The following is a 16,520-nucleotide window of genomic DNA, read 5'->3' on the forward strand; positions in this document are numbered from 1 at the left end:
AAAATATATTTGAAAGCTTATTTACAGGGGATGGGGTGAGGTGGATGACAAACAAGTCCCACATGGCTATGTGAGCAAACATACATGAACTATAGTCAGTCATTGGCAACCATTGTCACTTAACAAACACAGATAATTATGAAATTATAATTAAGCAGACAGTAGGTGATGTGAAAGACCTCTGTCTGCAACCCTAGCGATTAGCTGCCAGTATAAGTAAGCTGGACTTTATTATAGTTGTTATTACACATATAACAGCAACAATTTATTGCATGGTTAAACAGATCTTTAAAATAACACATTAAAACAGAACACAGCAATTATTATAATTTTGATTAACAAAATTATTTCACCATCCAGGACTGTATCTCAGTGGCTGATTTTAAAAAAAATCCACTTTTTCTGTAGTGTGTACGTTCTTCCCAGCAAGAAGTAGGGTAGCTAGGTGTTCTGCTGAGTGGCCTGGTACCTTAGCCAGAAGTGGGGCAATTACATAATCCCTAGCTTGCTTATAATTACAAGAGAGCACCACATGGGATACGGTGTCCAACGCCCCTGTATCACTAGGACATAATTAGTTGTTTAAGGAGACAGGATTCTAATGGCCCTCAAGTATTGCCAGTGGCAAACTTTACAATGTGCTAAAGTAAAAGCTCTCCTATATTTTGGGATACTTATAGCCCATTCCAGGGGGGAGGGGGTTAGGCGGCGGCCAGAGGCAGTGCAGCCACACCGCCTCCACAGCAGGGTCCAGCTCCTCCGCCGAAGCCAGAATGCTGTCCTTACTTGCAAGCCCCATGGAACCCCTCCATAGCATTCCACGGGGCAACGCTACCTAAAAAGGTGACGTAACTTGTGGTAAGGGCAAAGGGATGTTTACGGCCTGAAAGGGGTTAGGAAACTATTTAACGGCAGCTCCACCCCCAGAACCGCCCTGGGAATGCCTCCCAGGACGCCGGTGTAGGGACTTGCGCCGGGTGGATGCTGGCAGGAGTTTGCTCTGGGGGGGAAAGCTGGTGTAGCTCTGTGGTACCCAGGCGCAGCGGAAATGTCCCCTGTGCTGGCAGAAATGCCCATTATCATGGGATAAATGGGCATTTATGCCAGCGTGGGCTCCTAAGCTTATTCCCCCCCCCCCCCGGTTGCACTCTTAGAGTTGTTAAATAACTTGCACATTTCTTAAGTACTGGGAAATTTAGGTCCAAGTATAAAGGTGAAGAAGGTCTAAATGCCTGGGCATGCATCTTCTGATAGTTTATATCACAAAGCCTTTGCTCAAGTAATTCCCAGGCTTTCTGCAGATGGTACAACAATATGGCAGGGAGAGAACGTCTTGCACTGTTTGCAGGATACTTTATTATAACTTTTTCCCATTTACTTATAAATGGATCTATCTGTACTAAAGAAGCAAAACTAGAGGATGGATCTCTGTAGTAAGTAGTCAATTAGAAGTTTATCGCTACAATCTTTGTGATATCTGTTAGTGAACATAAACCCACCTCAAGGCTGGTAACAGCAGTTGTTACATATTTACCGTAGGAAGTCCCAGAATACCTCTAAGTAGTCAGCACTGACATTGATTGCTCAGATTCAATGTAAGCCAGCTTCATGTGTTAATTTAATTCTGTTTAAAGAACAAACAATTGGCAGTGTGCCCCAAGGACGAGGTGGAGGAAGTTCACATAGAAGCCACTTGATCACAACTGCCCATCAAAAAATTGGCTTCCTGCTTATGATAATCGAATAGAATGTGAGCCAAGCCAATGGGTGCTTGAGCAGCCTTAGTTGCAACTAGCTCTGAATCTCTATCAGAGCTTTTGATTACATATTTCATAAACAGCTTCTCCACCCCCCACCCCAACACTGCATGGAACAAAACAGGCAAGCTTAAAAGTAGTTCGTGTAATAACAGGCTGATTTTTCAATGCCTGAAGCAGCTGTCTGGATCATAGCCCCATGTTGTCTTAGCAGAAGGATTCTGAATGATTAAGAGTTGTGCCCATAAAAAAATATATGGAATGTATTTTGTACCCATTACCTCAGTTACTAACAAGTGTGCTTCAAACGTTCTAAAAAGTTTAGAGACGTGTAATTTAAACTTAATAATCTTCGCTTGTGAAGCTGTTCACATAGCTCTATTTCTTTGTTTCATTCTTGCAGTTTTAAAACAAAAGGGATTGTTAGAAACTGTAGCAATGTGTTTTGGTTTGAAGCCATTTTTGAACACAGGTGACTTCTTACTCTTTTCATCTCTCATACTAAGATTATTTCTCTATTGTCTATCTGGACTCCTTTGTTTCTTACCTAGGTGTACCTGTGCTACCTGTGTCCATTTCTACTTTTTACCATTAAATTATGCTGAAGCAGTAGCCAATTGGGGCTGAATAAACAGCAGGAAGGGTGAATAGGAGGAAACGGTGGAATCTTTTGGGGTTTGAGATGGAGAACAAGTGAGCCCCCTATTTTTGCAATGAAAATTTACTGGAGCACTATATTCATCTAGCCTGGTTTGGGATTTTTGGGATCCTGAGCACTCTCTGGTCGCAGCAGATTGTTTCTGAATTACGAGGCATAAGATAGGACTCCAAATGTGATATGTCTTCAGTTATATAAAGTGAATTTTATGACCCACAGTTTCTTTGTAGGACGAAATATAAATAAGAAATGTAACCATTTAGCTATGCTTCATTATATTTTAAGACTTGCAAGTTCTGATTTGTGTAAACTATTAAACATGTATAATTCTGTTTTCGTTAGATGATGATGAAATTAGTTCAAATGGAGAATCACCTGTGACAGCAATGACTCTCCCAAGTCAGTCAAAGATTAACCTGCATGCTATCACTGCATTAAAAGTATTAGATTATAGGTAAGTACATTTTAAGATTATACAGCTGTAAAACAGTACATGAAAATGAATATAATAAACAGTTTTCATTTTTCTGTTCTTGACTGAGATCAAATAGTGCTGGTGTAAGTCCATGGGATTGCAGACACTCCTTACAGCTTCTCACTTCTCTTATCACAAATCACTTGCTTTGCTTTAAACCTATTGATTACGGTTTTCATTTTGAGTGCTTACCAGTATGCACACTAGAAATGTTTGTCAAAGTTGCTGTTTTTTGATATTGCAGTGAAGTATCAGTTTGGTATTTTTCATCAGAAGTTCAGAAGCAGGTTTAATTACAGGTGCGAAGACAGCAGTCCTTCAAGAAATAGCTTTCTTAGGCACTGGTTGCAGCTCTAATACGCATCCGTGGCTGTGCAGTACTCTGGCTGAGATCAGCTCTTCTGTTCTGTAGCCATGGTTGCTAAGGCTAGAAAAATAAACACTCACTTTTCCTTTTCAAATGATTTTTCTGGATATTGTGATGGGATCTCAGCCTTAATCAGTTTCATATTTGAGTATAAACCGGAAGCCACCCTTCAAAGGGATTTATGAAAGTCCAACAGCTTTCCTCTTAGGCTCTATGTGTTTGCTTTACTTACCTACAAAATGTTTGTCCTGTTTTTTATCCAATTTTTCAAAGAAATTTACAAAAAATAAAATATTAGTTGGTTTACAAAATTCAATTAAAACATCATATACATTAGCATTAAAGATTAAAAAAAACCTGGGCACAGAACAGCCTAAGGACAAGGTCAACAGACTCCATTAATAACAAACAGCCTTGGTTATCAAAAGCAGTTTACAAAAAGCCAGGAGAGAGAGAACGTTTCAGAGCAGGAAATCAATAAATAGCTAGGGTTGTGCATACCTGAACCAAAAAAAACCCTGAAATTAGCCATTTCAGCAATATTTGGGTTTCGGGTTAACCAAATACACAAACCTGGGGATATGCCTGAAGCCAAATAGGCAATTCCCGAAAAAGCTGAATAATTATTCGGCTTTATTTTCTATCTTTTGACTGGTTTTGTTAGGGCCGCATAGCTGGGGCCCTTTTGAGGTAGGGGTAGTGTAATCAGAGCCAACTTGGTCTGACCAACCATCACCTTTCAGCAGATTCATCTGGATCAAGCATAAGGGTTATTTAAAAGACGGGGCTCACCAAGTCCCGTCTAGAGGGATATACCCTCCAACTAAAAAGAACTGCCTTCTACAGATGCTCACACCACCAGGCTTCCGAAGGCTTTACAGGCCAAAGCTAGCACCTTGAATTGTGCCTGAAAGCATATTGGTAAAAAATGCAGCTGTTATGCTGACTTGTGCTGAAATAAACCTGCTTGCAGTGTTTTGTACTAGGTGCCGTTTCCAATTCCCCTAATGGGCAGACTCACATAGAGGGCATTACAGTAGTCTAATCTGTCCCTAGGTCTTTGTCTTCCAGTAGAGGATTTGTCTGGCAGATTTGACCTTCTGATTATGTTTTATCAAAGAATGAACTGTCTAGTAAATGTTAATTATCAGTAACTATCTTCTAAACTCGATTTTTTAAAACATTATTTAGTGAGAAACAGGCAACTGTAATTCCAGATGACGTATTTAATGCAGTAGGAAGCAATCCAGTAACCACTGTGAACTTCAGCAAGAATCTTCTGACTAAAATTCCAGAAAGGTATTAAGGTTGTGTTATACTACTTATAATACAGTCAAATGGTTTAACTACAAGTCTTGTGAGGAAATCTATCATTTTCAGTTGTATTTTACATTTATGAATCTTGACAGTGTGCTAGAAAGATAATAATGACTTTAAAAAATGTTTTCCAAGTATATTTGGTAACAGATTCCCCTCTCCAGTAATATATAATGTAATGTTGGATAAAACACAATCAAATATGCTCTTATGAGCAGCGACAAGCACAATAAAGGATAAACAAGCACAGATTTTACTTACTAGCCATTCTTTTTGCAAAGTGCTCAAAGCAGCTTAAGCATGGATCTCAAAGATAGCCTCCCATCCAGGCAGCAAAGAAGGCTAAACCTGCTCAGCTTCATCAGTAGAACTGCCATGTCTTCAGGCTATTCTTTAGAGTCTTTATTAAGCTGTTGGTTAGTTTGCTTGCAATATTTAGCAATGAAAGTTGGTGTGTAGACAACATGGCTAGATAGTCAGTCTAGAAGGTACGCTATTTTAAAAACTCAGTGAACTGGGGTATGGGTTAACAATATATAAATCCACCTGATTTGCCTTCCTCTGGGCATACAGGGGTCACTGGGGGTGTGGGGGTCAGGTAGTTGTGAATTGCCTGCTTTGTGCAGGGGGTTGGACTAGATGACCCTTGAGATCACTTCCAGCTCTATGTTTTATGTTTCATTCTTTGCTCCCTGAGTTTGGAATTAGTTAACAGCAACAGCCCAGTTTTGTGAATCCTCTTCCAAATACTTGTCTGCTGATTTGTCATGGATGGAATTACATTTTAGCATTGGCTTGTGGTACTCAGCTATAGCTACCGTATATACTCGCGTATAAGCTGAGTTTTTCAGCCCCAAAAAAGGGCTGAAAAAGCCGAACTCGGCTTATACGCGGGTCAATACGGTAGGGGAGGGGAGGAGGGAGGGGGGAACTTACTGCCGCCGCCGGGCCCACGCCGCTTCCTGCTGCCAAGAGCGGCCTGGGGCGGCCTCCTGCAGCTGCAGGGAGGCTGCCCTGGCCCTCGGCCGGCCACGCCGCCGCTTCTGGCAGCCGAGAGCGGCCTGGGGCGGCTGCCCCGGCCCTCGCCCGGCCGCGCCGCCGCTTCTGGCGGCCGAGAGCGGCCTGGGGCGGCCTAGGGCAGCTGCCCCGGCCCTCGCCCGGCTGCGCCGCCGCTTCTGGCGGCCGAGAGCGGCCTGGGGGGGCTGCCCCGGCCCTCGCCCGGCCGCGCTGCCGCTTCTGGCGGTTGAGGGCGGCCTGGGGCGGCTGCCTCGGCCCTCGCCCGGCCGCGCCGCCGCTTCTGGCGGCCGAGAACTGCCTGGGGCGGCCTGGGGCGGCTGCCTCGGCCCTCGCCCGACCGTGCCGCCGCTTCTGGCGGCCGAGAGCGGCCTGGGGCGGCCTTCTGCAGCTCCAGGGAGGCTGCCCCAGCCCTCGCCTGGTTGTGCCGCCGCCAGGCCCGCGCCGCTTGCTCCTGCGCCGGGAGCCCAGGTAAGCCTGCGGGGGGGGAGGGGTTATAAGCCGACCCTCGGCTTATACGCGGGTGCCTAATTTTTCCCCATTTTGGGGGAGAAATTAGGCACCTCGGCTTATACGCGGGTCGGCTTATACACGGGTATATACGGTAAATAACATCATCTATGGTTGTAACATGGTGAAGGTAATCTGGTTTAATCAGAGACCTTTTGAAATGGCTCCAAATACAGGACGTTCTTGCTTTGGCAAACATCTCCAACCTTAAGATCTAAGATACTTCTTGTTTTGTAATTGTCTGCAGAATTGTGGTGCTAAAAGAATCGGTCTGTGACATCAATTTTGGTTTCAATAAGCTCTCTTCTGTTTCCCTGGAGCTGTGTATGCTTCACAGGTTGACACATTTGGATTGCAGGTAAGTGGTATTGTGACCGTTGTTTCTAAGGCATCTTTTGAAACTTATAGTTCTTTAAAGGGCTCCCCCCTGTAATAACAGATGACTTGGGAAAGAAGGAAGGGAGGGACACTGGGGGAAGGAGAAATGTGTGGCTATCCTTATCTGAGGGGTGGACTATTGGATAAGGGGCTGAGCTCAGGAATTAGGGGAGGGAAGAAGAAAGAATGGGGGATAATAAGACTGGAAGGACAGTGATTTGGGGAATGGGAGGATCTGTGGCTCAAGAGAAGGTTTAGGGGCTTCATGTAGGCCAAGGAGAGGGTTGGGAAGGTTAGGAACAGGGAATTATAAGAAGGAGAAGGAATAGTGGAGCTAGCTGGAAGGAATCTTGAAAAGAATTGTGGTTCAGGAAGAAAATGGGGGGAAGTGATGTTAAAGTATTTGTAGCCGCTTGATTTAACTGGTTTTCAGAAACATGCTGCTAACTGGCTTTTAACGGGTTTGCTCTTTAGATTTTACTTCATTCTTACTATGTTCTTATTTATATATTGTAGGCATTTATGATTGCATTCAATCGGTATTTTGTGGTGTTAAGTAGATAAATAAAACAGTTGGAATGTTAGCTGATATAGCCAAGGAAAGGCTAAACTCTTTTCAGATACCAGGTTTAAGCAGTAACAATAAAGTAATTGCCACTGGGTGGGTGAAAACTGACAGACTTCCATATAGGAAGTGACACGTCCCCACAAACATTATATCATATCTATTGAATATGCACGCACATTTTATGCATCTGGAATCCATTGCCAAGTGACGCTTTCTAGCACCTGTATCTGTAGCAGATACATGTGATAAGAAGAATATAAGAGCAGCCCTGCTGGAGCAGAACATCTAGTCCATTGCCCTGTTTCAAATGGTGACAAATCAGATGCTTCTGCATGCAGTCCTGTTGTTTGACCCACTTGCCAACCAGTACTCAGAAGAATGTGAACATGGAACCAGCCTTGAATATGTGGAGGAAATTAAGATATAACTATTTATATATGATATTTATAGGTACAATTATAACCATTTTTAATTCGATTTGTATTCATGTACATGCATCACACTTGATGGTGCAGATGTGGGGTGTATAATTTCCTACTCTGCTATGATAGTCACATAAGACAGTGGACAGGGTAAAGTGGTCTTCATTCCACTGTTTAAACTTCGAGTAGGGAAAAATTGTTTGATGAACTTTTTATTATCAATTAATTGCTTTACTTTACAATTTAGAAACAACATTTTGACATCTCTACCTGATGAAATGGAAACACTGGCAAGACTGCAAATAATAAACCTTGCTTTTAACAGGTACGTGCTCTTGCTAGAGTGTTTATAAAAGTGCTAAATAAATTGGACTTTTGCTTTGTTTGAAGGGATTTCTGCCTTCCTGTTTGATAGTCCTTATTATACCTATCATCCTGGCATATTCAGTATGTTTAGGAGCTCACTTATGTGGCCTGGTCATGTAAGCAGTAGCATATTGGGGGTGGAAATCTGTGGAATGTTTCAGCATCTATGAACCAGCTGGGCTATAAAAATAGAAGTCCCTGTTCATAGATGTTGGAATGCCGTGTTCCCTTTATAGTTGCTAAAATTCTGTTTTTTCTAGTCACTACACCAGATCAGAGAAGCTGCTGATCTGGTACAGGTGACTTCTCATGCCAGCGGAGTGTAGTGGTTAAGAGCGGTGGTTAGGAGCAGTGGATTCTAAATCTGGAAAACCAGGTTTGATTCCCCACTCCTACACATGAACCCAGCTGGGTGACCTTGGGCTTGTCACAGCTCTCTTAGAACTCTCTCAGCCTCACCTACCTCACAGGGTGTCTGTTGTGGAGAGGGGAAGGGAAGGTGATTGTAATCCGGTTTGATTCTTCCTTAAGTGGCAGAGAAAGTTGGCATATGAAAACCAACTCCTAGTCGTCTTCTTGCAGACTTGATAAATAATTCCTTATTGCAATGTGTGTATATTATCTGTTTTCTAACAGTCATGAACAGTCTACTGTTTATATTATTTATGTCAATTACACAGTGAGATCATTTCAGTGGAGGAGTAGCATTATTTGTGTGTCTTTCAGAAGTCTTAAAACTATTTTTGCACTATTCATGCCTTGTACTGAATTAGACCATTGGTCCATTAAGGTCAGTATTGTTTACTCAGACTGGCAGTAGATCTCCTGGGTCTCAGGCAGAGGTCTTTCACATCACCTACTGCCTGCTCCTTTTTAATTGGAGATGCCTGGGATTGAACCATGACAAGTAGATGCTCTACCATTGAGCCACAGTTCCTGCCCAGTTTGCTCTCTTTCTATTATAAATGTAGTCTATATGAATAAGTTCTCTAAAGGGATAGTCAGCTCCCAGCAACTTTGTAGCTGCTGGAAAGTCTAGCAGGTGAATGCATTGGCTGTGCTTATATAGTATGCTTCTTAGGCAGAATTAGTAGCACACAACTTTTGCATATTGGTGTCATTTTCTCTGAAGTAAATTGCCATTATGAGGCCTGCAATCCTGCTCAACCTGTGAGGCAGAAGAGTATTTTCTTTCTATACAGTTTTGCATCCTTTTCTGAAAACTGGTTATAGATTCCGTATCACTTTTATCTTAGCATTTTACTTGTAATAATATTAATGATACACATGTGGGTTTTGTTTAAAGGTTTAAAGTATTACCAGATGTCCTCTATCGCATCCCAACTCTTGAAACAATCCTCCTTGCTAATAATCAGGTTGGATCTCTTGACCCTCTCCAAATAAAGAAGATGGACAGGCTTGCCACCCTAGATCTTCAGAATAATGATTTATTGCAAGTACCCCCAGAACTTGGGACCTGTATCAATCTCAGGTAATTTAATGTGGCGATTGTTGGACAACATATGCTTGTATACAGAATATTTTAATTTAAAACCCTTCAGGTGTTTTTTTTTGTTTTTAATTCAAGGAAATGCTGTAATGAAACAGTAGGAATGTTTGTAATTTAAATAGCTTTTATTGTATGTCTTTTTGTACCGATTTCATTTGGTCATAATTTTGAAAATCTGTGTTACATAGTCCTTTTCAGAAAGAGGACAATATTGATAATCTGCTTCCTCAAATGTTACCTGTGGTTAATGATGAGAGCCAGCTCCCTTCTGCGTTTCCCTCAGGACAGGTACAGCAAAATGAACTGGATTCAATGCAGCATTCCCACCTATGCAAGGACTTCTGCCCACAGAGTGTGACTTTTGCAGCTCCCTCCTCTCATGACAGCCCGGAATTCCCTCCAGGCTGTGGCAGGAGATGGGAGCCGCAAAAATTGTTCTCCGTGGGTGGGAAGGCCTTGTGTCTGTGGAACCATTGTGCTGACTGAACTTGAGAGAATGTTTGAACATTTGGTCTTCCTTACCATATGGGACAGTGAGTGCCCCTTATGGTGTGGTTCTATTCTACGGATTTGTAAGTGAGATCCTAATTTTCCCATGGGGGGGGGGGGCTGCTCTCAAACTTGTTTATCTTGTTCTGTGATGGTGATAAAACATATACTGGGGGTATAGTGACAGCAATTTATATATTTATCAGTAAATGTTAAAAGGGGGCTTAATTGTCTGATACAGTATTTACATGGAAGGCTACTGTTGTCACTAAAAGATGGCTTATTCCTATTTTTATCTCTATTATTCAGCAACTAGGATTAAGGAAACCCTTACAATTGCATCTCTTACTCCATAGCTTTTCTTTGAATTTTGCTGAAGGAGTAGTATTTACAGATAAGGCTGATATTAAAAAAAAATTATGCCCAAGGGTTTTGTGCACATGATCTTATGAACAGTCATTCTAACTGGTTTCTGGTCCTTCTACTAGGACACTTTTGCTAGAAGGCAATCCTTTCCGGACTCCTCGAGCAGCCATTCTTACCAGGGGGACAGCTGCTGTGCTTGAATACCTAAGAAGCAGAATTCCTACTTGACATGTTGATTCAGTTTGAACTAACATATATAAAAGATCTTACCTTTTGAAGAATTAAGACTGCTGTCCTGTGTCTGTGACCTGTTTGTTTGGATTAGTACATTCTGTAAAGTGCATGTAAGGGTGTTCCCCTAATTCATAGAGGACATCTGTCAAGCAGTTTGCCCTATCCATTTGTGGAAAGAAATGTGAATGTGGACCAGCACTAAATGCATTTGTCCAGCAGTGAATCTTGCAATAAGAAAAAGTACTGCTGCGGGGCTGTGTTTGTGATATATGGTTTCTACTTCTATTTCTTCAGTCAGTTATTGGGCATGCAGCTGGCAGAGGATTGCTTGGGATTTGCTTAAATATATGAGATGTTTTGTATAAACCAGGTACCTTGTTGCCTGAAATTGGAAATAACCTACAGTTTTGCTTTTTGTTGAATGCCTTCCCCCTCCCTCTAATTTTAAGAGAATCAAAACAATTTTAGTGCTGTTGTTTTTAAATGAAAAATGCAGCATGAACCTCGAGATTACCTTCCAAAGGACAAGTATGATAGAAACAAGAACATTTGTTGATGCTTTATTTTTCACATGTGCCCTTTTTTGCCTTGAAAAAATAGATCCAAAGGCATTCTACCAGATCACCAGTTTCAGAAATTCAGCCAAATGGATAATTGTGCTGTACAAGTTGAATATCCCTTATCTGGAAAACCAAAACGCTCCAAAAACCAAACATTTTTGATCCAACAGACCTACATGCATTATTCTCTTGTGAGTTGGACGAGCTGCCTTTCCCTGCAGCATTCGGGGTCTTCCCACTGCCTTGCCCCTCCGAGGATCGCTGCAGTCCACCTGGCAGATCCCAGTGGGCCCGAGGGCTCACTGGGGTATGGCGCTCTGCCAGTGGGGCACCGTCAGGGCTAGAGGCATGGTGTGCTGCTTCCCCAGCATGGGTGCCTTGAACAAGGACAATGTGCGCTTCTTACTGTTGGCCATGGCCATCATGCTGTACAGGGCTGCTGTTTTCTCGGCCATCGAGGTGCCCCGCAAGTGGGAGACCCCACAGTGGTATTCCACTCAGGCCTGGCTGGAGAACTTTTCACAGAAACACAACCTCAGCCTGGCTGACCTGCAGGAATTCCTGTGGGACTATGAGGTGGCCTACATGGCTGGCATCCGAGTGCAGGATGTGTGGCCACGCTGGGATTTCCCTCTTGAGTCTTCCCACCCCTTACAGGCACGGGCTAGAAGCTGTAGCAGTAAATATTCCAAAATCCAGGGGAGAAATCCCTTATCTGAAACACCTCTTGTCCCAAGCATTTCGCATAAGGGTTACTCAACCTGTATACAGTTCTTTGTTATAAAGGCTAGAAATGTTTACCTACTACTAATTTTTTAGAATTAATAATGAAATGGAAGGAAAAGATGTCATGCAGAATGTTCACCAATGTTGGAAAAATTATACAGCTTGTTATTGTCTACTTTTAAAGAAAAAACTTCACATTAGCATGTGTTTTTGTAGTACAATAAAGAACTTTGTTAGCTGCCATGCATAGTGAAGAAGGGTCCTCAGATAATCAGAAGTGCCGGATACTCAAGCCTATTGCTCTGCCCCCCACAAAGGAATCCAAAGCAACCAAATCCCATGCCGTGAAGAATGCCATGGCAATAGCTCCTGTGCTTGGCAGAACCCCTTCCTTTCTCACCAAGCCACAGAACTGCCTTATGCAGCTGGCAGACAGGTGAATCTAAGGGTCACTTCTTGTTGGATTTTTTAAAATGACTACAACATATACATGGCTGGAGTGTGCTGTAATGACCCACTGATACAAGAGGAAGATGTTACTGTAGGATCCAGCCCAGAAATTGTAACTGATCTTCATATAAATGGATTGTTCATAATCTTGGCCCTTGGCTTCTTTAACAATAGAGCAACTACCACCTTAAGCACTGCTGAATTGATGCTAAAGCTAAGTACTTTACAGAAGTACGTTCTATTGATTTCCAGTAGGGCTTTCTTCTTGTTAATAGGGTTGCCTTTAGACATGTTCTGTATTTAAGGTAGTCCTAAATCCTAACTAAGAGCCCCGTGGTGCAGAGTGGTAAGCTGCAGTACTGCAGTCCAAGCTCTTCTCACGACCTGAGTTCGATCCCAATGGAAGTTGGTTTCAGGTAGCCGGCTCAAGGTTGACTCAGCCTTCCATCCTTCCGAGGTTGGTAAAATGAGTACCCAGCTTGCTGGGGGTAAAGATGACTGGGGAAGACACTGGCAAACCACCCCATAAACAAAGTCTGCCTAGTAAACGTCGGGATTTGACGTTACCCCGTGGGTCAGGAATGACCTGGTGCTTGCACAGGGGACCTTTACCTTTTTTTAAAGTCCTAATTGAAGATGTTTCCTTTTTCCTTACTGGAAAGGGGGATGTTGAATATGGTGAGCCAGCATCTGCCTGAGTAATATGTTTCTCTGATAGGTGAACAGTTTTAGCAGTCTTCTTCCTAAATGCTGATGTGTTGAATCAAAGGGCTTTGTCTGTGGAAATATTTGTAGAAGGGAGATGAGCTGGGTGGAGTAGTAAAATGCTTTGGGTATTTGATCTTTCTAAGTACTAGAAAGTTTGGAAGATGACATTCTGTTATAAATCTTCCCAGGCACTGACTGTCCTAATAGTGTTTAGATAACTTAAAGGCTCTAATTTCAAGTGGATCAAACTGTGCCTAACTCTTAAGTAGATTTTCCCCCCACTAACAATGCTTAGAGTCAAAGCACTTGAGCAGGTGACTGCCATGAGAACATGCTATTAGGTTCTACTCTTAGTCTAAGTGTGGGAGAGGGGAAGGTCAAGCATTATCATCTAAACTCATTAATAACTTCCAAATCCTGTGATACTTTGATGGTTTAGCTGCTCTGGGCTGCTGTTGCAGGGAAATTGACATCTGGAAGATTCCTTATGCTGTACAGGGTGAAATCCAGTCAGTAGTTTTGATGTACTTTGAGTGCCCCATAGAACTTGAAACGAGGGAGTAAATATCAATGTAAGTTTTCTGTGCTTGTTTTGCTTTCTGTGAATTAGCGAAACTAAAGTGCTTCCTCTGGTGCATTACAAAGAAGACAACAGACTATTTACAATAAGGTGACTTTATTTATACAATAGACTTTTAATATAGTATTCAAAACACTTTTTAAATACTGAAAAAGGTAGAGTACACCAAAGCCGAAAATGGCTCTGCTATACACTGCACAGCATTGTTTTGAGTCCCTGTATTCTTTTTATGTACAGAAAGCATCTGCAAAATGCATTCTAGACAATATGCACCTTACCAGTTAGTGTCAATACACAAAATAAAATGGGAAGGATACCACCTGCATGTGCAAATTAAAGATAATTGATTTCACTGAATCCAGATATTTAAAATATAGTTTAAAGTACCTTTTTGCACATAAAATGAAGCAGCTTTCAAGTTCAGTAAATCCTTATACTGCAAAAACATTTAAATACATTCACAATCTATGTTCATAAAGTAGTAAATGATTCAGCCGTATTTACAATGATACTGTAATTAAACTCAAAAGTATAGTTAGTCATATAGCAATCTTTGTAACACATACAAAAATGACTTCTGTATATAATTTAAGCTCAAAGTCACAATTGTCTCAAAATATTAATTACAATACAGCTATCTCTATAATTAAACGTGTTTTATAAAATGGTAAAATTTGTAATAAAGTAAGTTGTTGATTTGACTTGATTACAGTACTCACAAGTAGAAAAATTAATAAGTATCTTGCCCAGTGTCAAGCCACGTAAGCTACCAAAGAGGCAGGAAAGGCCCCAATTTATAAAAATTCAGCCTCTTGTGCTGAACTGGTGTGGCTTTGTTGAGGTTTAGAATAAAAGCTTTTACAAGGGGGCATGAAAATTCTAGATGTAGTGAAATGGTGTGCATTAACATATTTTACTTGTAACTCTTAATGCACACCTGAAAGGCTCACAAAGACTAGCACATGAGGACTAGTTTTAAGAGTCTGAATTAATTTTTGTTTTTGTTTTTGCAGTTATAGAGTTAGAAATTGGGTAGAATTTCAAGGATCTGTGTACAGACCAAAATATGTTTTGCCTCTAGATGTCACTGTTGGGCTACTCATTTGACTACTGCACCATCACGGTCATGCATAGCAAATATTAAAATAAATAACTTTCACTGCATTTATGCCCAATCCATACTACTGGCCTAAAAGTTGCTCTTATACTTATTTCATACGTGGAACACAATGCAACACTATATGAAAAAATATAACTAAATGGAAAAAATGCATTTCCAAAAATGTACAGCAATTCCTAATGAAAGATAATGTTTGATGAAAGAATGTTAATCTGAGCTTCATCTAAATTTTACCTGAAGTACGTGAAAGCTATAAACATTTCTTAGTTGAAGGTTTAGATTCTATACCATGTTTCCACTTGCTCTGCTCTCTGCCTGTTGCGGAAGCAATCCACAGCAGTTTGTGCTTTCCTCTGGTAAGTAGTCTTGTGTGAGCGGAAGTACCTATGGCTGCAGTCCTAAGGGCACTTTCCTGAGACCAAGCCCCGCTGAATAACATGAGGCTGATTTCTGAGTAGACCTGCTTAGGATTATTCCCTATGTCTCGCAAGGAGCCTAAAAGTGCCTAGTACGAGAGGAATGCACTCAGCAGCAGATGACAACCTCCTTGACAGGTAAAGAGGTGCAGAAGAAGAAAGGTGGTATACAATCCTACCTGAAAAAACTATATTGCTAGCCTATCACTGGGTTTCTGAAAAGCGTTGGCATTTCCAATAGTGTCACTTTCTAAACCTTCACACGAGAAAATTTTCTTTTTGGTGTGGTTTGCATGATAATTTGTTAGAAGGGACATCGAGGTCAACTCAGTATATTCACAAGCTAGCTCTGTACAAAGCTGTTTTTAGTTTGGAAAATGTATGGCACAGTCTGCAATAAGTGTGTAATCTAGAAGAACATGTTCCCATTCGTTTCAGTGGCAGCATAAGCAACTGAGTATTCTGTGTGGGAAGTATCTTTTAGTCCACATTTCAGAGGCACTAGATTTACAATGAAAGAATGGTTGGTTTTAAAAGCTAAGAACTATATTTTATGTGAAAAATATGGCAAAGCCAGTAATGGCAAAAGTAACTGTTTCACTAGGCACATTTTTAATAGAGGGGTAACTTCTTACTATCATTATAATGTAGGCAACTATCAGTTTCCTAAACAGAACATAATATTAGAATGACAATTCAGGGACTCTGAAATTTAATTCTTAGAAGTCACTTTTGTGGCATTTGTTCTAGAAGCAAATCCTGTGTGCACAGACCCCCCAAAAATTGACACTGAAATTATGGTAATTTCTACAATCTATGCAGTGACATCCCATGTGCTCTAATGAACAGCTGTTGTGAGTGGGAACAAAAGGGAATGCCAGCCTCTCTGCACTTTCAGTATAGTTTCAAGTCAAGACTTGGTTTTTTCTGCAGAAGCCAAACAAGTAATGGTACTGATGGCCATCACCACGGGATCAAATGCTGCAGAGTCAGTTTCTGACAAGAAAGTGTAAACTGAAGAGTGGATGTTTCAATGGCAGTTGAGGATTTCACACCCTATATGTATTTTTATATAGTCTCAAATGAAAATGAGCAGATCTACAAATGCAGAGAGAGAACCCAGCTGGAAACGAGGACTGGCATGTCCTGCAGACTAGACTGAAGAAGGAATCTGAGATTCCAAGATCTCTAGCCCACAGCGCATGAGAGCAGCGAAACTCAGGCTTCGTTTAATTTAATTGGTTAGTTTGTGAAATCAGGATTCAGCCTGCAGAGGACAATTCAAATTCTTGTTTACTTCAACTAGATTTATAACCAAATCATTCTGCGTGTGATGCCTGAATGGAGTGATGAATATTTATTATACTTGCATTACTTTTTCCAAGAGTTCAGTTGCTTATATATATATGGTTCTCGTGGCATCCTATCTTACATGGACAGATCTTGAAAAAGTACAGTGCCATTATGCCCAGCTACTGCTTATGCTTACCACATAATTGTTTCACTGAACAGCAGTTGAAGTGAGACTT

General features: G+C 41.4%; 1 protein-coding gene across 2 annotated transcripts in view; it reads left to right on the forward strand.

The window, feature by feature from the left end:
- The window catches only part of LRRC40 (leucine rich repeat containing 40), a 130,462-nt gene extending 120,032 nt beyond the window's left edge, over nucleotides 1-10,430 (forward strand). For both annotated transcript variants that reach the window (XM_056844287.1, XM_056844286.1), the window contains 6 exons: nucleotides 2,758-2,869; nucleotides 4,449-4,556; nucleotides 6,346-6,456; nucleotides 7,714-7,791; nucleotides 9,139-9,324; nucleotides 10,320-10,430. In XM_056844287.1, coding sequence (XP_056700265.1) covers nucleotides 2,758-2,869; nucleotides 4,449-4,556; nucleotides 6,346-6,456; nucleotides 7,714-7,791; nucleotides 9,139-9,324; nucleotides 10,320-10,425 — 701 coding nt within the window. In that variant the 3' untranslated portion in view covers nucleotides 10,426-10,430. The remainder of the gene's footprint in view (nucleotides 1-2,757; nucleotides 2,870-4,448; nucleotides 4,557-6,345; nucleotides 6,457-7,713; nucleotides 7,792-9,138; nucleotides 9,325-10,319) is intronic.
- Nucleotides 10,431-16,520: the final 6,090 nt, after the last annotated feature.

The sequence above is a fragment of the Euleptes europaea genome, chromosome 2 (assembly GCF_029931775.1).
Source record: "Euleptes europaea isolate rEulEur1 chromosome 2, rEulEur1.hap1, whole genome shotgun sequence".
Lineage (NCBI taxonomy): Eukaryota > Metazoa > Chordata > Lepidosauria > Squamata > Sphaerodactylidae > Euleptes > Euleptes europaea.